Source organism: Plectropomus leopardus, chromosome 20, assembly GCF_026936395.1.
Source record: "Plectropomus leopardus strain MGB_pleo_1.0 chromosome 20, ASM2693639v1, whole genome shotgun sequence".
Lineage (NCBI taxonomy): Eukaryota > Metazoa > Chordata > Actinopteri > Perciformes > Serranidae > Plectropomus > Plectropomus leopardus.
Window position 1 is genome coordinate 28,296,241 of NC_142195.1, and position 22,198 is coordinate 28,318,438.

Here is a 22,198-nt window from a genome sequence, read left to right on the forward strand (position 1 = left end):
GAAAAAAATCATCAGTGAAATATAAAGAAAATAAAGATTTTTCTATGCCCCTCTCCTAAGCCAAAATAAAAAATAAAAAAAGTCCCTCCATAGTTCTTCTAAATTATTTGATATGCTTCTGTCCTTTTGCACCCCCCCTCCTCTTACAAGTATCGAACAGTCCCTAACTAACCAGTATTGCTTTTAGGTACTTCACAACTGCTTTACTCTAAGTAAAATTCTCAGGACTTTTACTTGTAATAAAGTATTTTTACACTGTAGTATTTCTACTTTTTCTGAGGTGATGTGAGTACTTTTGGGTTGCGGTGGTGGACAAAAAAAGTCCTTTAATCGCTGCTCGGTGCGGCTCCCAGTGCGCATGCGCGAACATTTACCCAGCAGGTAAACTCCACCATGGCGGCGAGAGGCCATGTGCAGGACCCCAACGACAGGAGACTGAGACCCATATACGGTGAGCACTCAATGAAGAGTTAAATATCTAAGCGTGGGTGCATGTTTGGGACACGTCCTCGCGCTGTGTGGCGGTATATACGCGTTAGAGCGGCCGGTGTTTGAGTCGGAGGGCAGCGATGCGGCCCCACCAGCTCCGACCACGGACTCTGCTGCCCGCAGCGCCCAATGACAGTGCACCTTACCCGGCCTGACACCGAGCCGGCGAGGGGGGGCACGGGTGTCTGCGTGGAACCGCGTGTCCCCGTGTCACACCCGTACACACTATCGGTGGTGTTACGGCTTTAAAATGTCTGTAAACGTTTGTTGTCATTGTCAAAGTCGAGCTGCTTTTCGCTAACGGTCGCTATTTGACAGCTAGCTAGCATGCTAATGTGTCAGCTAGCCACTCAAGCCACATACCTGCTAAAACTGTGCGTACGTTTGAAATAAAAGTTTAGTATTTATGCAGAATATGTGTCACATGTTGACACGTATGTCAGCTGTCATTAATCGTTCAATATGATTTTGTAGCAGCTTTTATTTTGGTTTTGCTAGTTAAATGTTACACGGTTAGCATCCAGTTAGCATCAGGTTCATAATAGTGGTTAAGGACAATGCTTCAAGCTAAGCTAGTTAGCATGGAGCTGTCACAGCTCGGACGCGTTTGAGGGCTGATCATAACGAAAATAACGGACTTTACTTTCTGTTTTCACGTGCCAGCAATAGAGAAAGAAGTTTTCAGATTATTTATTAAAGTAAAAGTATTAAACCCACACTAGAAACAGCACATTTAAAATCAAATGTCCTATATTAAAAACCAGCTTTAAGCAAAACTATGCTACAAGTATTATGTGCTAAATGTACAAGAAGTATGAGAAGTAAAAGTATTGATTGTGCACAAAAATGTTACTTTTCAGTGTTTTTCGACTCTGTCGGATGATTTTGGATTGATATTCCTGCATTAATGTGTATGTTGCGTTTTACTGCTGTAATGCTTCTTTATATGTTGTTGGGAAGTTTAACCCTTTAGACCTTCAGCGAATTGGTGCAAAAAAACCCCAAAAAAACATGGAGAAAAAGGGCAATTAGCAGCTTGGTAAGATATGTTTAGTAGATTGAGTGTTTTTTAAAAAAAAAAATGTCTAGGGGAAAAAAAGAAAAATGGTATTGAAAAATGTCAATCGGAAAAGAGAAAGTGAAAAAACTATATTTATGATTGTCATAATTAGATATTTAAAAGTAAGAAGTAAGTGTTTAAAAGTGTTAAATGATTAATCTAATTTTTAAGGACTTTTTCAAAGTCTTGTTTGCCTTGTTTCTGTATCATTTTCAGGTAATTTTCTTGTACCTTTTATTAATTTCTTGCAAATCTTTTGGGTAATTTCTTTTGTTATGCGCATTGTCTTCTTCCCATGTTTTTGAAAGAAATCAAGCCAATTTGCTTAAATTTCAAAGGATTAAACTATAGCTCACATACCTCTTAAACTGCTTTTCTGATGTATGCTATATGCTATATATCACCTGTGTTTTGTCCTGTTTTTTGTAGATTTGTTTTTCCAAAAATATAGAAAGAGGGTAATGAGCAACTTAAGAAGAAATTACCCAAAAATGCACAAGAACTTAGTTTTAAAAAAGGAAAATAAACAAGAAAATGAGCTAAAATAAATGAATAAATAAAAATTAAAAAATGAAAAGGTAAAGCAAACAAAAAATTACATGAAAAAAAGTGTGAATAAGTAATTACCAAGTTGACTTTTTTCTTATGTTCTTTTTAACGAAATCGCACTAAACTGATGGATTCAAAGGTTTAAGTATTTGTTAATGGTCAACCAAGAACAACCAGGTTTCAAATGGTTAATCTACTGCAAAGCATCATAATTTATAAGATCATATGTTTGTGGCGTGCCCGTCCTGTGAGAACCAAGTATCTCTTAAAAAGTCAGAAAACAGCCCAGTTTTACAACTTATGCAAGATGGTATTTAAAGAGTTAATTTAGCATAAAGGGTAACTTTGATGTTTCTTAAACTGGACTTAGTTCTTCCTTTTTTTTGCTTCAAAATGACTATTGAGAACAACAACTTTTGAAATTGGGCAAGAGAGCTGCAGCTGGCAACTACAAAATATGCTGCAATGTAACAGCTGGGGAACTGTTTGTCAGTTTATATCCACCAAAAGTGTTTTTGACGCTGACAGGTTCAGATTATTAACGTAAGTATTTTGACAACATTATGGAAAGGATCCCTACAGAGATAAACCTTTTGTTAAAGAGTAAGATCATTTTTGTTTCACCAGAAACAACCCTGAAATCGTCATTGGCAAACCCACCAGACTCCATTTAGATAAACAATCATTTTATTATTGTAATATGCACTTAATTTAAAGTTGACAGAAACAAACTAAAACTTACAAAATATGTCTTGGTTAATCTTGCAACAGTTCCACTTCACAAACTTTGGTTAGGTTGAAATTAAACCCTTAATTCACCCAGTTGAATATTAAAATAAGATGGCTCTATTCACACTAAAATTGCTGTATTAAAATATTGCTGTTTAAATGGAGTCTGGTGGGTTTGGTGATGGTGATTTCAGAGCTATTTCTGGTCGAACAAAAAGAGTTCAGGTTCAAAAATATCCAAGTCACTCTTCAAGAATGAGGAGAATTTTGTCAACACATAAAGGAAGATTTCATCCTCCGCTTAACTGCAAAATATGGTTTTCAGTGGTCAGGAAGGGCATGAAGCGTTATTATCTGAAAATCAACAAAAGTTAGAGGAAATGTACCATTGCTCAGAAGCAGAACTTGTTAAGCTGATGTTTTATACTTTGTTATACTCTTCTGTTGGTGTTGTACTGACTGGAATTTAACCACTTTTTATGATCTAAACTGGGAATAAACAGACATAAAGGGGACGCAGTTTTGAGAAAGCATTTAGCTGCAGTTTGGTTTGAACTCTGCAGCTGAAAATAAATAAAAATGTTGGCCTGGTTTGTGTAGTTTGACTACAGACCATGAACTCATCAGCCCTGGATGAATCTAAGTGCACGCCTCCCGCATTTCTGTCGGCTTTCGTCAACTTTTGGTTCTTCCGTGGTGACTGTTTGACCAGAGAGAATAGGCATGACATAATCACAGTGTGCCGTCTGGCACAGTTAATTTTGGCCCCCAGCTGTCCTGAAGGGGCTGAACTTAGGGGACTCTCTCTGTGTGTGTGTGTGTGTGTGTGTGTGTGTGTGTGTGTGTGTGTGTGTGTGTGTGTGTGTGTGTGTGTGTTTTAAACTCTTGCAGAGTTTAAAAAACAACAGTATAACAACGGATCAAATAAATGAAGACAAATTTACAGTGTAAAATCTTCTGTACAAAAGCTGCGCGATCGGATCAGCCTGCACAGAGATCAGACTGAATACGCACATTTAAAAAGAAGTGTTTTAAGATGAGATTTAAATCACCGTCATTATTGTGATGTCTCTTGTGTTTTTTCCTCAGATTACCTTGATAATGGCAACAATAAAATGGCGATACAGCAGGCAGATAAACTGCTGAAGAAACACAAGGACCTGCACTGTGCCAAGGTGGGTGACTGAAGAACATTTTTCCCCAAAACTCTCGAGATGTGTTTGTTTTCTGCTGTCACAACAAGTTTACACAGATTTAAGAAAATACAGATTTCGTCTTGTAACTTGTGCATGCAAAACAGTTGTCGCAGCTTTTACAATTGCCGCCGTCTGACCACTTTCTCTGCATATATTATTCTAGGAAGGTCAGCTGTTTAATAACACACAGTGCAGCCTCAGTTAAAATCTCTCTCTTTGCATTATGACTTACAGAAACACATTTTATTAGCCTGGTAAAAGTGCAGTTTGCTCAAGGACACTCGGACAGGGAGGAACATACGCGGTGCTGCAGGCGTCGGAGATGTGACCTGATTGCAGACTGTAATGATCCGGCCGTCCTGCTGTAATCAACACCAAAACACATACAAGGCTGCAAATTTGTAGAATTTAAAACGTCTATAATAGGAGTTAAACATGTTGAAGTTGCCCTGTTTCACCTGTAAAAGCTGAGAATAATTAATAGATTAAACTTTTGTCTGTCTGTTTTCCTTTTTCGAGAGCTTTAGTTCAAAGGTTTCCACCTCATGTGACTCTTTCAAACACAAAAATCCACTAGTGACTCCTTATGAAGAGGTCTGCATGCCTGAGAAATGAGCAGCTCACACAAAGATATTTATTATTCTTTCAAAGATTGTTTTTAGAGACCAGAAAAGGTAAAGACAGCAGAGTATTTGTGGTGTTTGGAGCAGGGGGTTTGAGGGATGAACTTGTCTGTTTTTTTAATTGACAGTGGGATTTTAAAGCAGTTCATTCATGCTATCTGTACTCAACAAGTGTCAAAATTTGAATCTTGAAAAGCATCACATTTTGAAACAGGAAATGTGTTGGAACGCTGATTTATTAAAATAAAACAGGGTCATGAAAAACACTAAAAAGTCATTGAATTTGCAAAAATCAACAGTAACTCATAAGCAACAGTCCCAAAGTTAATTTAATTATTCAGTTTTAATCCTGTTCTGATTTCATTCTTTTAAAAACAAAAAAAAAATTAAAAAGCTATTACATTGTAATAAAAAAGAACCGATAAGGAGTATCGATGGTCGTTTCAGAGTATGTATTGTGTTTAAAATTTGCCTCAGTTTCAGGGAAAAGTCATGGAAATTCATTGTAAAAATGTGTATGAACCCCGATAAAGTTTCAGATGTCACAATTTTAAAATTAAATTGTTCCATGTTGTCTGTCTGTAACTTTTGTTGCTGCCTGTCTTTGCCAGGACAGTTGTGAAAAAGGAATTTCTAATCTCAATAAGGTTTTTTTGGTCAAATAAAAGTTAAATATATGTTGTTGTTTTTTTTAAAAGAAAAAAAAGATTGTTTTTAGATTATATTACAGCCCACTCTGATAAGCTCTAAAAAGTAATAAATGTGAGGAAATCTGTCTAATCTTTCTGTGTGAGTTTAGAGGGGAAAAAAAGAAAACTATGGTAATTTATGATGCTCTAAAAAATAAGGTGGCCAGTGAGGCACACAAGACCAAATTCACACTCTGATTTGGCTGCAATTATCTGAAAATCTCCCTCCAGCCATAAATTTAGCTGCTAAAAATCCTGCGTGAGCTTCATTTTCTGGTGAAGTCAAACTGTTGACATGAACATCTCCTCACTCTGTTGTTTGTGTCTCTCTGTTTCATCTCTGTCTCCTCGTCTCAGGTCCTAAAGGCCATCGGCCTTCAGCGGACCGGGAAGCAGGATGAAGCGTTCACTCTGGCGCAGGAAGTGGCCACTCTGGAGCCCACTGACGACAACTCGCTACAAGCTCTGACTATTCTGTACAGGGAGATGCATCGTCGTGAGTGCATACACACACACACACACACACACACACACACACACACACACACACACACACACACACACACACGCACACACACACAGAAAGGCTGGTGGCAGAGCCCTGCATTGGGATTAGCAACCCAAAATCTTGCAGGAGCGGGCGTTGTTAACGTTGCTTCAGCGGTCAAAACACAAACAGCAGATCCTGAGATTTCTAGCAGGACGGAGACACAGAGTGAAGTTAATAAAATCAGAAAAATCTGTCTCTCAGAGACAGAGCTGCATGTCTCCCTGCACTCATTAAAGAAGAGATAACTGAGAAATGAGATCGTGAGCGTGATTAGAAACAGTCCTGTTTAGGGCTCTAGCTGTGAGTAAAGTGGCTGTATGTCGACTGTCGTTCCTGCTTTTTACAGCCGAGTTGGTCACCAAGCTGTACGAAGCGGCGGTGAAGAAGGTCCCTCTCAGCGAGGAGTATCACTCTCACCTCTTCATGGCGTACGCTCGTGTGGGCGAGTACAAGAAGATGCAGCAGGTGAGAAAGCTCAAGTCAACGCTCTGCTTTTAAACAGGCAAACACACGTGACTAACAGCTTCTGTGCTCCGCTGGTAAATGGGGAAAAGATGGACATGTAATCAGAATAATGAAGACGATGTTGATGACTGCGTCTCCGCTCCTTACAGGCAGGAATGGCCTTGTATAAAATCGTCCCCAAGAATCCTTATTACTTCTGGTCTGTCATGAGTCTGGTGATGCAGGTACGGACGAGCTTTTATGAATCAGACGTTCACATTTCTGAATATGTTTTAATTCATCTGAAAATAACGTGTTGTTTGGTTTTTAAGGCCATCTCAGCACAAGATGAAAAACTGGCCCAGACGATGTTCCTGCCTCTGGCTGAACGCATGGTGGAGAAAATGGTGAAGGAGGAGAAGATTGAAGCAGAAGCAGAGGTGAGAAAAGCGTCTGCATGGAGTGAAGGACTATTTGAGCTTAAAGGAATAATTCACCCAAAAACGACATACGTTTTACAGAGCACTCACTCACTATGGTACCAGCTGACAACACTGCATTCAGCAGGGGGAGCCAACATTTTTAAGACACAAAATCACAATAATATTATTTAATAATAAAGAATTAAACAATAAAAATAAATATAAACATAGATCAATAAGTAAATAAATAAAACAATAATAATCACCATCACTATAATTATTAAATAAGAAACAAATATATGAAAAGTAGATAAAAAAAAAATCCCTTCACTGGAAGTTATGCAGAAAATGCTTAGTTTAACAATAGTTTCTCCAAAATATTTTTTTAGATTTACGTATATGAACCCACAAACGGATACAATACAGACGTTCCTGCACTTGAATTTTTAGAAAGAATTCTCCTGCAGACTGCTGTTAAAGCGGTGCACTCTCCATTCAAGAAAAATATTTGACATTATGAAAACAAATATATCCTCAAATACAACACAATCTCCTCTTTTTAAAGACTAATTTCCAGAACAAAATATTGTCTTTAATTTTTTCACAGATACAGATCATTTTTCCAGAGTTGCTCACACTATTTACAGTTGTTTCTGTGTTTTTTGTGTGACTGTAGGTGCAGCTGTATTTTATGATCCTGGAGCGATTGGGAAAATGTGTAGAGGCTCTCGAAGTGATCAGGGGCCCACTGGGGGGTAAGTGTTTGTGCGTCTGTACTTGGCAAGCCTGGAAGATTGTTTTTTTTAATTTATTTTATTTTTTATTTGTAAAGACAGTGCACATTAATCACCATCTCTGTAAATGTGTCCATGTTAGCCGGCCTGCTGATTTTCAGCCACAGTCCTTCTGGCAAGACGTCTTGAAATCAATGAAGTTGCATTTTAATATATATAGAAACCAAGAACAGTATTGCACATTAATTTCTTAGTTCAATCATACACAAAGCATGCAGAACAACAGAAAGCAGGAAAATGGATGCAGCAAAACTGTTAGTAACCACATTTTGTAAATAACAATAAGATATGGATAAAGTACAGCATAAATGTGGCGCAGAGGATATTTAGTCTCCATTTACTCACTTACTTTTATGTTATTTTATTTGTATGTTCATATTTTTAATGTTAATAGACACCCCCGCCCCATTCAATTGAATTCATTTCTATTTTAGTGAGAAAGGCTGGAGCGCTCCTGCTAGTCGGCCTTTATAAAAGACGTTCTGGCTGCATTCTTCAGAAACAGAAAGGCAACTGAGAGACAGTCGTTGATTTTTTTTTTTTTTAAATCTTTCAGAATAAATCTTTGATGTTTTGTATGATTTTGAAAAAATGTATTCTATTCTGATTTTATTTTATTTTTACATGCAGGTTTTATTTTGTCTTCTATGTGTTTTGATGTGAAGCACTTGCCGCATTTAATTTCTTTCTTGTGAAGCACGTTGGGCTGCATTTCTTGTATGAACCATGCTATACAAATAAAGTTTATCATTATTATTATTATTATTATTATTATCAGCCTCAGTCTGCTGTGATTCGCGGGTGCAGCATAAACAGTCAAAGATATTTTTACTGTTTTTACTGCTTTGAAGTTAAATGGTTATAATACATATAAAACACAAATCATTCATCATTCATTTACCCCTTGCCTTTTTTAAATTATTATTGTTTGGTGATGCAGGCAAAATAAATTAAGGACCTTACAAAGACGATACTATGTGGGGTAAAATGACAATGGCACATTGGCCTCATATTTTTGCATCTTCCTCCTCTGCAGAGAAGCTGACCAGCGAGCTGCAGAGCAGAGAAAACAAGTGTATGATGCTCTACCAGAGACTACAGCGCTGGCCCGAATGTAACTCGCTGGCGCACAAACTGCTGCTTAAAAAGTGAGTATCAGCTCTTTAAGAGGACGCCTCTGTGAACACGAGACGAAAAACCGATTTTAATATCAGTTACAATACATACGCATACATATCTTGATTAAGTGAAACATAGCTGTCATGATTTGATAAGAATTAAAAGAAACTGAGATTAATGTCAGCTATTCATTTTTATATTTTTGAATAAGGTTTATAAGAATTCATATTTTTATTAGGATAAATATTTTTGTAATTCATTTATATCTTGTAAGATAAAGATTATTGGTAGTTAAGGTAAATTATTAGAATAGGTCTAGAGAATTAATTATTGTATAGCTTTATATTGATGTGGAGGCTAAATAATTGACTATTATTAATTTATGAATAAGGGGATTAAATAAGTTAGTACTTAAGTAATTAAATCATGATGTGTTTACATTTTTCACGTCCTTTTTTGTAATATATTTTTATGTCTGTTCACTACTTTATGATTGTCTTTCTTTTGTACATTTTTTTCACATATTCGGAATAAACTAATACTACGAGTATTACTACAACTTAGTGTTTTTGTGTTTGTAGTCCTGATGATTGGCAGTTTTATCCCTCCTACTTTGACTCTCTCTTCCACCTGATGGATCAGTCGTGGAGTCCGCCAGAAGAAGGAGAGCAGTGAGTATTTATATTTGTGTGTTTGTGTGTTAGAGTCTGACCCGTTAAGGATTTAAAAGGCAGGTTTAGATATATGATGGTTTAAAAAGTAAATAAATAAAATAATAATAATGAAAAATTCCTAAGATAAAAATACACAAGTTATTCTAAAACAAAAAACATGAGAGCAGCATGATAGTTTGTCTAAAAACAGATGATTGTCATGTCGTCCATCACTGATGTGTGTGTCTCCAGCTGTTCGGAGGGTTCGGTTCATCACACTGTGGCCGAGGTGGTGAGGTTTGTGGAGGAGAGGATCAAAGGGGAGGACGGCAAAGACTCCCGCTCGCTCAGAGGACCTTATTTAGCTCGTCTTGAATTAATGCACAGACTGAGAGAACGGGGCTGTCCTGAGGAAAGCCTGTTAGGTAAAACACATCAACTTTTGATGTTTTTTTCTTGAGTTTCATCCTCTGCCAGCTGCTTTTTGTGTGTGACTTTCTGCGTCTCTGATCAGGTGAGCCTTTAGAGCTAATGGTGCAGTTCTTTGGGAAGTTTGGAGACAAACCCTGCTGCATCACCGACCTAAAAATATACCTCCATCTGCTCTCTCCGGAGCAGCATGTGCAGGTGAGTTACAGCAGAAGTGTTGAATTAAACGTTTCTGAAGTGAAGGTTTGTGGCTGTGAAACACATTTCTCTCTCTTTTTAAAAAAACTGTTTTAGTTTATTAACCGTCTGAGTGAAGCGGTCCCGCTGGGGGAGCAGGGAGAGGAGGGATTCGCTTTCCCAGAGGACACCAAAGCGCTGCAGAGGCATTTGTGTGTGTGTCAGCTGAGTCGAGCGCTCGGGCTGCATCACGCTCTCGACGTGGACGGGAAGCTGCGGCTCATCACGGAGCTCAAAGCTCACTATCGGCACGGACTCAAGTTTGGTGAGAACGTCACTTTTTTTCTGTCTTGATGGATGCTCTGTACCATAAAAATAAAGATTTTAAAAAAAAAAAGAGAAGCTCGAGACACCGCAGCTATACTGTTCATAATCTCTAATCCTGATTTTACATATATAATAATAAAATATGTAATATAACACAAGTTTATTTTTGACTTTAAGGTGTAAAATTGGATTACCAGAATCATATTTTAGCATGACTGGTTATGTATTAACCTTTAGTAAGACTCTGAGTACTGACAAATGTTTTCAGTCAAACAAATATGAAAAGTTGACATTGAAGGCTGTTTCCTTATTTAAATCAGCATTTTGCCTGTTTTACAGAAATGTTATAATAAAGGCAAAGTTCCTGTAAAACTGTTTTCTGTGAAGGTTCAGTGAAACACTAAAGGATTTGAGAAGTTTGACTTGTTTATTTACATGTAAAAATGTTTTTTCAGGAAAAGTTTCAGCTTCCTCAGAGTCGGTACAAACAGTTTGTCCTGCTGATGTTTTCGTGTTAAAAGTTTCTGACGTGTTGACTTCTGTGTCTCACAGGGAAAAACGCTCTGAAGACGGAGCTGCAGTTCTCTGATATGTATTGTCTCATGGCAGCTCATGTATACATCGACTTATGGACGGACACCGGTGAGGTTTTCTTTCCTTCAGATCTTCTCCGTGTCTGCTGGCGCTGTTTTTAAACGTGTTGCACTGTGTCTTCGCTGCAGGGGATGAGAACATGGTGTGGCAGTGTTTGGGCGTCCTCCAGGAGGGTCTGTCTCTCAGTCCCTCCAACGCCCAGTTCAAGCTGCTGCTGCTGCTCGTCTACTGTCACCTGGGAGCCTTCGAGCCTGTGGTGGACCTTTACTCCAGCCTGGACGCCAAGCACGTACAGCACGACACCATAGGGTCAGTACAAATACACAGCCACCCTTTTAACCCCATCTGTGCCTGTATGTGTCAAATGTCTCAGGAAACGCTCAGAGACACATTAGCAAGCCTGCCTGCATGAGCGCCGTCTCGGCTTCTTGTCAGCTGCGGCATTTTTAGAGAAATGTTGGCTCGCTGTTTTTTTTTTTTATAAATAAATTGTACATTTTCTAGAATATAGTCTGTTTGGAGTTTGTTACAGCAATCCTGGTCCGAGATTAATCCTTAAACGTAACCGTTTCCCTGTTTGACATTGTTGTCATGGCAACATTGACAGCTGGTGAGCGTTTGAAATTAGGTCATCATGTCAGAGTTTGAGGGTCGGCTAACATTTAACCCATTTAACATAACCCATCATTTCATTCAAAATAATCACCTTGGTTAACGGCTTTCGGGTGTTCTGTTTCAATGTCAAAATAAAAGCCCTCTGACAACGTCGCTGTCGACAGAATCCCATCAGTTGTTGTATTTTGTCGAGGTTGCTGTCACGCACTGCTCACGCATGCAGTGTGTTTCGAACATTAGCAGGAAGACTTTTGCAAAACAGATATTTTGATGAGCTATTATATTTTTCCTGACAACGGCAGTCTGGATTACTACATCGTAAAGAAATTTGACAAAATGCCATCACTTCAAGGCCTTAAACTAGAACCAAAATTGTGTGACAACAGGATTGTTTTTCACGAGCAAAGACTAGTTTCTTACTCTGATGTTCGTGAATAGTAACACTGTTCTTGGCTCGTATTTATTGGTGATTTGAGTGGAAAAAAAATCTTTTTTCTTTTTGAATTTTCAGGTTTCTGTTAACGCGTTTTGCTGAGTCATTGGGTCAGTTTGCTGCAGCCTCCCAGTCCTGTAATTTCTCCCTCAGGTTTTTCCACTCTAACCAGAAAGATGTAAGTCCATCCCACCTTTCTGATTAAATTTGTAACGAAGAACCCGGCTTCAGTTCGTTCTTTAATGCACGTCTCCTCTCTTCCCTCAGACCTCAGAGTATATCATCCAGGCGTATAAGTACGGAGCGTTTGAGAAAATCCCCGAGTTCATCGCTCTCAGAAACAGGTTGAACCAATCGCTGCACTTTGCTCAGGTCCGCACTGAGAGGATGCTGCTGGACCTGTTCCTCGAGGCCGACATGTGAGAACATCATCACAACATTAACCACTAAAGCAAAGAAACTGTGGAGCTCTTCATGTAGATTTTTGTTTTTAAATTTCTCTTCCAGTGTGTTGAGTCTGGAGGAGAGTGTGAAGGCCATGTCTTTGTCTCCTGAGGAGGACGACATCCCCTGGGACAATATGAGGGACAACAGAGACCTCACTGTTTTTACCAGCTGGGACCCTAAAGAGAGGTACTCTGTCGTTATATTTTATGAAATTTGTCAGAAACGAGACGCATGTCATCAATAACAAGGTCCAAGGTTAGAAGAAAATAGATTTTTTACCTGTTAATACTGGACTGAACCTCCATGATAGCAGAAAAATACAGACTATAGTGGTGCTGACGAGTACTTTCTCTTTTTCCTTAATAAATATGGTTTTACTTTCGGAAACGAAAGGGGAAACAATACATAAAACACAACATCAGCCGCAATAATCACTGTCGGTGTCCATCACAACCTCCAACAACAACGAGATAACGGCAACAAAATAAATAAACAAACAGAAACAGCAGACAAATACCAACAAAAGATTGTAATAGTAATTTTTTATGTCCATTCATCCATCTCTCAAGTTTACGATTAGTTTTTTTTTTCTTGAGTAAAAAAATGTAATACATGCTTTTTTATTTTGAAATATTTCCTATTTTTTTTCTTTTTTTGGTGGATATTAAAATTTTATTTTGTCAAAAAAAAAACAAAACAGAGAAACATTGCCAGGCATTATGGGCGCTATGACAGTCATCAAATCTAGATAACAGACGTACCATGTTCTAGGTATTAAATAAGACGCCCAAATACAGCACTTTATAATTCACAGAAAATATACTTTGATTATGAAAACAAAGCAAAATGCAGGTAAGTCACATTTTAAACAATGAAGATGAGCGATGCGAGCCAGCAAACACATCCATTATTCCAAAAATATGTATTTAGCTCATCTGTGGATGTGTACGTCATTTCTCTGTCTTAGTGGGAAAGTGTTTTTTGCTGGTTCTGTATATATTTTGACGAGGCTTCTGTCACTTCCTGTTATTCCTTCGGGCAGGTCGCCTAAATGACAGATGAATGAATGAATGTCAGTGAGATCTGCAGACCAACGAGCTGCTGCATTTTTAATTTAGTTTTAATCCCATTTTCTTTGTGGAACAAAGGTCATTAAATCATTTTCGCCATAGTTTTCGTTGGTAAATTCAGCCCGTGTTCCTCTTCCTCCCGCAGACAGTTAACCGACGAGCACCGGCGCCGCTCTCTGGAGGAGGAGTCCGTGTGGCTGAGGATACGCTCTCTAACACTCCGCCTCCTCGCCTCTCTGGCCGCTCTGGGACACACGCCATCGCAGCAAAACTCCGAGGTGACCAACGAGAACGGAGTCGGAGACAAAACCTCGATCCTCAGCAGCCTGCTCTCGCAGCTCAACCAGACTCTGCAGACGGCCGCTCAGATAGCAGAGAAACGCGTACAGGTGCGTTACTAAGTTTGAGTTTGTTAAAGGTTTGACCTGTTTTTTTGTTTTCTTATGAAGTTTATACAGTTCGGCAAACTCAGGACACACAATAATGGTACAATATGTATTCAGTGAGGAATATTTTAGTTGCAATGCCATTTTTGTTTTGCACTAATTAACTAGTGCTTATTTAAAAAAAGAAAATATGTCAGCAGGTAAGTCATGATATAAACACTAATTTATTTCACTGGAAACAAATTTAAAATGTCAATAAAATAAAAAAATTAACATTCCTGACATCAGAATAAGCTGCTGAGTGAAGTTTTGAAGAACGCAGAGATAACGCTTCATGTATTCATGACATATTTTAAAAATATTGATCTCAAATCAATCTTTTGAATCAGACTGAATTTGTTTAATTTATCGTTTTAACCCTACACTATTTTAAGCATCTTAGAAAAACTGTGCCGTGCCTCATGCACACACGACACACAGCCGGCTCTGCACTCCACAGTCCACTTTTCTAGTTCCTAATAAAAAATCTCTGCATAATCACAGTTTTGTTGTGAAATCTTTGCAGTATGTTTGAGTGACGTAATGTTTCAGAGTTTGCAGGATTATTGCTGTAATGATATTTTTTTGTTGCACTGCAGTATCCATTCCTGGGCCCCCCCTCCACCCGCCTGGCCTCGGCTCTGTCCAGTGGGAGCTGTCAGTGCCAGGCTGCAGCCCTCCAGCTGTCTGTGCACCTACAGGAGCTGGAGACGGTCGGACTCGGTAAGAGGAGATGTCACTTTAACCCTTTAGGGCCCGCTTTGATACTGCACACACTGGTATCCCTCCGTGCACAAAGATATGATTTTCAAAATCAAGCTTTTAAAAAATGCCATGAATTTATATTATTTTCTTCTTTCTTTGGGTTATTTTTTTTCACCAACATCAGTCCTAATCAATAATATCAAATACTCCATTTATTTTTAGAATTTTAACCCTTTGAATGCCAGTTGTTTGTTTTTTTTTCCTGATGCCACTGTGTTTTTAAATAAAAAAATAAAAAAAACACACACAACAATGAAAAAAACATAGATTTTTTTTTTTTAAATTATCACAGCCTGGGATTTTTTTTCCTATATTATTATTTTTTTGCAGTGTCAAATGCTGTACATGTACTAGTACCAATTGCATACAAAATGCACTATAAAAAGGCTATAAAAATATACATTCATAATATTTTCTACTGTCATTTAGTTTATCTGTTTAACCAACATCAGTCCTAATCATAAATTTCAAATATTCATTATTTTTTCAGAATTTTAACCCTTTCAATGCCAGGTTTATGTCATGATGCCACTATGTCTTGAGATTTAAACAACAAAAAAATACTTTTTTTTTTTTTTTTTTCGATAATCACAGTCTGGGATATGTCAGTGATCAGCAGCTACATTGACTGTGACAGGTCACCTAGTGGAAATAGCATGTATTTCCTCCATATGCCAAATATGGTCAAAATGACCTCATCAGGTGGAAAATAGTCAAAATGACAAATTCAGAGTCAAAAGCCCAGAATGACACCCAGAAATAATACAAGTCCTGTTTTTCTGCTCTGATGGCTGTGGGATCAAAAATGTCAGTTTGAATGGGTTTCAATGGAGCATTTTTGGACCTGAACAGTCTGAATGTAACTATTTAGTTTCCACAGTGTATTTTAGACTTATTGTAGGAGCTGAGCTGCAAATTCACTGATTACACTCAAATACACAATCTGGACTACATTTAGGACACATGCATCAACACACAGCCAATTATCAAGAAATGAAGAATGAAAATTAAAATGTCCATAACGTTTAAATGAAGCAAATCTGTAATGTTGCCTCGTGGGTTTGTACTGAACACTTTTTTCTTTGTTTTTATTGTGTTAGATGAGTCGTCAGAGCTTCAAACTCAGATCTGTAACGGTTTCAAATCATTAGTAGTTCAGCTTCAAGGTGAGTAAACAGCAGGATTTGTAAAATAAATTAAACTGCAGAAGTTTATTCTGTTTGTTCTGCTTCATATTTCTTTCTTTCTTTGCACAGAAATTCTGAATAAATGCAAAGGAGATTTATTGGAAATGAAAGACAGCAAATTAAAAACCCGGCCCTCCTTATTAGAAAACCTAGTTTTCTTTGTTGAGGTGAGACATCTTTTGCATTTTTCACGTGATTTTCCGCCTTCACTGGATCTGATGTGTTGATGGTCTTAACGTTTTTATAATGTTATTCTGCACAGACGGTGTGCATAGTCTTTTGGATGGCTAGTCACTGTGCCAAGATCCTCCGACCACTCAAGACAAGTCTACAGAAGAAGAAGAAGAAGAAAAAGGATGCAAACACAGCTCTGGTACAACATTTAACCCTTTGTTATACCTCCATGCATGTGTGACTTCGTCTGGTAGAAATGCAGTATTTCAGAGTTCACCTGATGTGTGTGTGTGTGTGTGTATGTGTGTGTGTGTTGCAGCCAGCGGTGGTGTGTGGCTTCCAGGAGCTGACGGGGAGCTTGCAGGACGTGCTTACCCAGGCTCTGGAGTATATAAAGGGGCAGGAAACTGGCATGACCGCCCTTAAACTGGCCAGTGTAAGCTTGGAAGGACACACACAGGTGAGTGTGCAGAAGACGCACCACACCGCTAATCTGCAGTGTCACGCTAAAGACGGTTTCCACTACATCGTACCGGCTCGGCTCTACTCTACTCACCTTTGGTATCGCGTGCATTTCTGGCTGTCTTTTTCCATTTGAAGATAATAATGCCTCAGTGTAGCTGGTTGTCATAGTGACGCAGTGCTAAACTGCCGTGATGTAAGTTTCAACGTGACACACACATACGCACAGGCTTTTGGGGGAGCCCCATTTTCCGGTGCTGCTAAAACATGTCACGTTCATAAAGTGTGCAGCAGCACGCGGTCAGTAACAGAGGTACTGCGATAAAAATTGTACTAATACCCACCAGAAACATTTCCTCTCTGTCCCTTCTGTCGGATGATGAGTTCAGGTGACTACGCAAACGTAGGAAACTGAGCGTTAGATTAGATGCCCGAGCCACCTCATCTGGCTCTTCTCAACGCGGAGGAGCAGCGGCTCTCCTCCGAGCTCCTCCCGGATGACCGAGCTTCTCACCCTATCTCTGAGGGGGAGCCCGGCCACCCTACGGAGGAAGCTCATTTCGGCCGCTTGTACCCGCGATCTTGTTCTTTCGGTCACTACCCAAAGCTCGTGACCACAGGTGAGGGTAGGAACGAAGACCGACCGGTAAATCTAGAGCTTTGCCTTCCGGCTCAGCTCCCTCTTCACCACGACAGACCGGTGCAGAGTCCACGTTACTGCGGACGCTGCACCGATCCGCCTGCCGATCTCCCGCTCCATCCTTCCCTCACTCGTGAGCAAGACCCCGAGGTACTTAAACTCCTCCACTTGGGGCAGGACTTCATCCCCGATCCGAAGGGGGCACTCCACCCTTTTCTGCCTGAGAACCATGGCCTCGGATTCGGAGGTGCTGATTCTCATCCCGGCCGCTTCACACCTGAAAACCCTGAACAGCACACTGTCTATATTAATGTATGTTCTGTACCATTTAGTGCTGTCCAGAAAAATAAAGAATTTCCAAAAAAAAAAAAAAAACGCACTCGCTGGATTCGCTCATCGGCCATCAAGGTGAGGAACGTTTGCACCTCCTCGAGTGACCACGGCGTGATCTTTCTGGTTTCCATTTTGGGAAAGTAAAAAAAAAAAAGATCTCTGTCTCTGGGCCACATTGGAAGCTGCTTTCTTCCTACTGTTTTTTAAAGGAAACATCGTTAAATTGTGTTGTTATATTTTATAGAACGGGCTCTGAGATTCCCTCTTTGTTTCTCGTGTTTCAGGACGAGGCGTCGTTTACGAAGGCTGCTATGGACAAGGTGCAGAGCAGTTACCTGCGCTCACTACAGGAGGTGGGAGACCTGCTCAAGAAGAGAGCAGAAACTATAAAGAACCTCAAGATCTGAACACCATCACACACCCCAAATAATGATGACTGTACCCCTCCACCACCATCAGCCCCTCTACGCCCCCGTCTGTCTGCCCACCAGCTAACCTCCGAGTCCCACGACCTGCCCGACCTCCTCCCTCCCCTCCGTATCTCTCCAGTCAGCGTTTGTGAACTCTCAATCTGGATTTTTCTTTTCTTTTCTTTCACCTCATCACACACACACACACACACACACACACCTGGAACATTTGCAACTCTTATAGCACACGAGCTTGTAAGTAAACTCATGAATTTATACAGCAAGTTATAAGTGAAAATGAGGAAAAAAACCAGACATGCTCCTTTAAGGAAAAAAAATAGAGCAAATTAGGAAAAATGAATACGCAGTTTTAGATAAACTAATCTAATAAATTATTGTACATAGTAAAGAGCAACTACCACAACTCTCAAATGAGAATATAAGACACAATAAACCACTATTCTGTTTGTCAGTTTCCTCTTTTTATTTCTCACTTTGTTTTTTTCTGGTGAGAACAATCACACACACACACACTGGGACTGTTAACACTAAAGAGGAAATTTATTTCAATGTGCTGCTTTTACAGCTGTTTCTCTCCGTCAAGAGCAAGTAGGCACAATTTTTCATTGAACTGAAGCTCTCTATGGAAATATGGACACCATGCTACCTGCAGACTGAAGCTCCTCCATTCATTTTTTTGTCACGCTCTTTTCTTCTTTTTTTCTTTGCTTTGTGTATCTTTTGTGTCGCTTTGAAAGTGGAACCACCTCCTGTAGTTGCAGTATTATAAAGAGCAGTGGTGGGATGAGTTAACTTTTTTTTTATCTGAATTGTCTGCCACTATTCTTTCTTTCTTTTCTTTTTTTAATACCAGTAGAAGTGGTGCTTGCAAACATGTCTTTTGTGGAATTGGGTTTCAAAAATCAAGATCCTTAAAGACTGGAAAGGTTGTTATTTAAGCAGTCATCCTAATAATACGGGTAACTTCTGTGTTTTTCAACCTGGATTTTCGAATGTTTTTGTGTCTATGCGACTTAAGTAAGATAACTTTGAAATTAGTTCAGTATTAACTGAGACAGCTGCAAAAAAAACAGGCTGCAAACAACTGTTTTTGCCACTGACAGGATCAGACTGTTATTGTATGTGACAACTTTTTAAAGAAAACAGACCCAAAATTACTTTTCCAAACCCACCCTATTTAATGGTGCTTGTTTTCTCACTGACAGGATCATATTGTTATAAGTGTCCAACAACATTATGGAAAGGATCCCTACATAGACAGAATTTTGTGTTTGGCAAAAAGTGGCCCTCGAATCTCTATTGCCAGCTTTGCTTAACATCACTCATAAAGTGCTTGTTTTTGCCACTGACAGGCCCAGATTGTTGTTTTACGTGTCTGAAAATATTAGAGTAGATCCCTACAGAGAAAGACATTTTTGTTTAAGAGTAAGATCTTTTTTGTGATTACCAAACCCACAAGACTCTGTTTAAATAGTGCTTTTTTGCCAATGACAGGCTCAGATTGTTATTCAAAGTGGAAATGATCCCTACAGAGATAGACTTTTTTGATAATGAGACAAATCCTGTTTGTGTTATCAGGAATGGCACCAAAATCACCATCACCAAAACACATCAGACCTCATTTAAATAGTATTTGCTTTTGCCACTGACAGGCTCAGATTATTCCAAATGTCTGACATTGTAAAGAGGATCCCTACAGAGATAGGCCTGTAAAGATTAAGATCCTTTTTTTTGTTTGTTTAACCAGAACCAGACCCAAAATCACCATCACCAAACCCACCAGACCTCATCTAATTAGTGCTTTTTTGCCACTGACAGGCTCAGACTTTTAGATGTCTGACATTATGGATCAGACTTCATTTAACAGTAATTTTAGCGTGTGTAGAGCCTTTTCATATCTAACTTTGTGAATCAAGAGTTAATTTCAATAAAACCACATTTGGTGATTGTTGGAACAGTGAAAAGACAACCTAAGACAGTATTTGTGAGTTTTATTTTGTTTCTGTCGACTTTTAGTGAAGTTTGTTTATGATGATAAAATGAATGTTTTAGGGGCTGTTTCAAGTTAAACAAAAAGGGACTTTCTCTTTAAAAAGTTCCATCTCTGTAATTATCCTTCCTGTAATGTCGTCAGATACTTTGAATAACACTGAGTCTGTCAGTGGCAAAAACAAACACTTTTAGTTGTTGGAAATGGCAAATGCCCTGCAGCCTGTTTTTATATACTATATTCAATTTTTAAATGCTGGACATGTTATTTTTAAACTGTCACTTTGACACAAAAACATGATAAAACAGGGTCTAGGTTTAAAAATACAGAGTAACTCTTAAATATTTACCAAAACCACAATATATCACTGCATGCATGAAAAGTCTTGCAAAATGAACCAGTATGGCAAGTAAAATCATGATAACTTTTCATGGATATCAATATTTGTAGTAACAAAATTACAAATACATGTGCAGAACTTAATATAATTTGTAAAGATGCACGTTTTGGCAGTTTTCTAGTCCAGTCCAGACCAGATCTCTGAGAGGATTTTGTCAATTTGGACCCAGATCTGATGGTACAGACGGTAATTTTCAGCCAAATCAGTAGAATATTTATATCCTGGAATTTCCTTCTGTCATAAACAGCTCGAACCCACAGAGGTGTGTTACGCAGACAAACATTGGACCTAATTGTAAATAAAAAAGGGTTGAGGCAGCCTTTTCAGAGTACGGCGTGAATGGACATAGTGTGTTTTTAAAATCCGCTGCAGTAGATATCATGAGATTTGTCCTGTGTTGATGTTTTTGTTATTCCCGTTGACCCAGCGCCACCTTCCTCCTCCTCCCTGAAAAAGTCTCGTGAACCGAAACAATTTCATCAGCTTCAGCATCTTCTCAGAAAAATGAGCATCTTCTACTATGATAAATAACTAATGAGAATAAAAGCAGATATAGTTTACAAATATCACCCACAAGCACTGATAAACTGCAGGTAGTGCGCAGTTTTATTTTTATTTTTATTTTTATGAAGAATTTGGCAGAGCAATGTGAAAATGTGAGTAAAAGGTGACTCCTCTCCCTCCTGTTAGTCTTGTATCTGCTTACAATCACATCTGCTAATCAATGCCTTTTCTTTTTGTTTGTTTTTTAACACTCGAGCCCCACCTGTCTGAATGATCCGCGGACGCAGAGAAGATGTTTGTGATCTGGCGACACGTTGCTGTTGTTGTGGTTGTTGTTGAGGTTCAGGATTAATGGTTGACAATCTGGAGTGTCATCTCACCACCCTCTTTTGTTAGAAAAATGGAAAACAGAAACACTGGAATGTCAAAGCTTTTTTTAAATAAAAAAAAAGTAAATGTGAGAATTTGGTTGTGCAGCGTCTTCACGTCTTTATTTTTATTTAAGAGCTGTAAAGCTGAAATGAGCGGAAATGTATTCATTTATTAAGCACTATTTTGATAATTGATAAATAGCTTCAATCGTTATTGACAATGTGAGGATATGTTATTCTGTCTCATTTTACATGTTTGAACCAAAGTGCACATTTTGGAGAGACAGCAAGCTCAATTTGCGGCAGCGGCACCTAACTGTGGCACCTCGTGTGGCACCCCAGATGCAGCTAGGTGCCGCTAGCAGTCGCAGCAGATGCCACTGGTTGCCGAGACGTGCCGGGAGGTGCCAGGAGGTGCCAGTGCTTGTGCCACTGCTTGCCAGGAGGTGCCGGGAGGTGCCAGTGCTTGTGCCGCGGTTTGGCGGAGGTGCCGGGAGGTGCCACTGCTTGCCATTCACAGGCTGCGCGCGCGCGCAGCACCGCAAGCAGCACCTCCTGGCAAGCAGTGGCACAAGCACTGGCACCTCCCGGCACCTCCGCCAAACCGCGGCACAAGCACTGGCACCTCGCGGCACCTCCTGGCAAGCAGTGGCACAAGCACTGGCACCTCCTGACACCTCCTGGCACCTCCCGGCACGTGGCATCTGCTGCGACTGCTAGCGGCACCTAGCTGCGGCATCTGGGGGTGCCACACGAGGTGCCACAGTTAGGTGCCGCTGCCGCAAATTGAGCCAGCCCCTGCTGACATTTTGAGGGTTGGGAACTGTTTGTGGAACAAAAAAAATAATTTTTTTGAGCAATTTTCACTATTTTCATGTAAATAAACCCATTTATTAATTGAGATAATTATTTGTAGATTAATTGATATTTTTTTTAAAAATATCTTTATTTGCAGAGCATTTGCAATGTTAGGTACAAAACACACTTTTTATTGAGAAACGTATTAATTAATTGGGAAAATTATTCATAGATTAATTAATATAAAAAATAATCTTAATTTGCACAGCACTTGCAATGTGAGAAAAAAATGCATTAAAAATAGTAAAT

At 39.2% G+C, this 22,198-nt stretch overlaps 1 protein-coding gene across 1 annotated transcript; it reads left to right on the forward strand.

Annotated features, from left to right (window-relative positions):
* The first annotated feature begins 339 nt into the window (after nucleotides 1-339).
* Nucleotides 340-21,184, forward strand: naa25 (N-alpha-acetyltransferase 25, NatB auxiliary subunit). Its single transcript, XM_042509205.2, has 24 exons — nucleotides 340-451; nucleotides 3,917-4,002; nucleotides 5,693-5,831; nucleotides 6,232-6,350; nucleotides 6,500-6,574; nucleotides 6,662-6,769; nucleotides 7,428-7,506; nucleotides 8,582-8,693; nucleotides 9,246-9,335; nucleotides 9,570-9,742; nucleotides 9,832-9,944; nucleotides 10,041-10,248; nucleotides 10,803-10,892; nucleotides 10,973-11,153; nucleotides 11,971-12,070; nucleotides 12,160-12,311; nucleotides 12,400-12,525; nucleotides 13,555-13,798; nucleotides 14,434-14,557; nucleotides 15,700-15,765; nucleotides 15,856-15,953; nucleotides 16,049-16,159; nucleotides 16,280-16,420; nucleotides 17,680-21,184. Exons 1-24 carry the CDS (start codon nucleotides 394-396, stop codon nucleotides 17,800-17,802), a joined length of 2,916 nt encoding a protein of 971 aa, XP_042365139.2. The 5' UTR covers nucleotides 340-393; the 3' UTR covers nucleotides 17,803-21,184.
* Nucleotides 21,185-22,198: the final 1,014 nt, after the last annotated feature.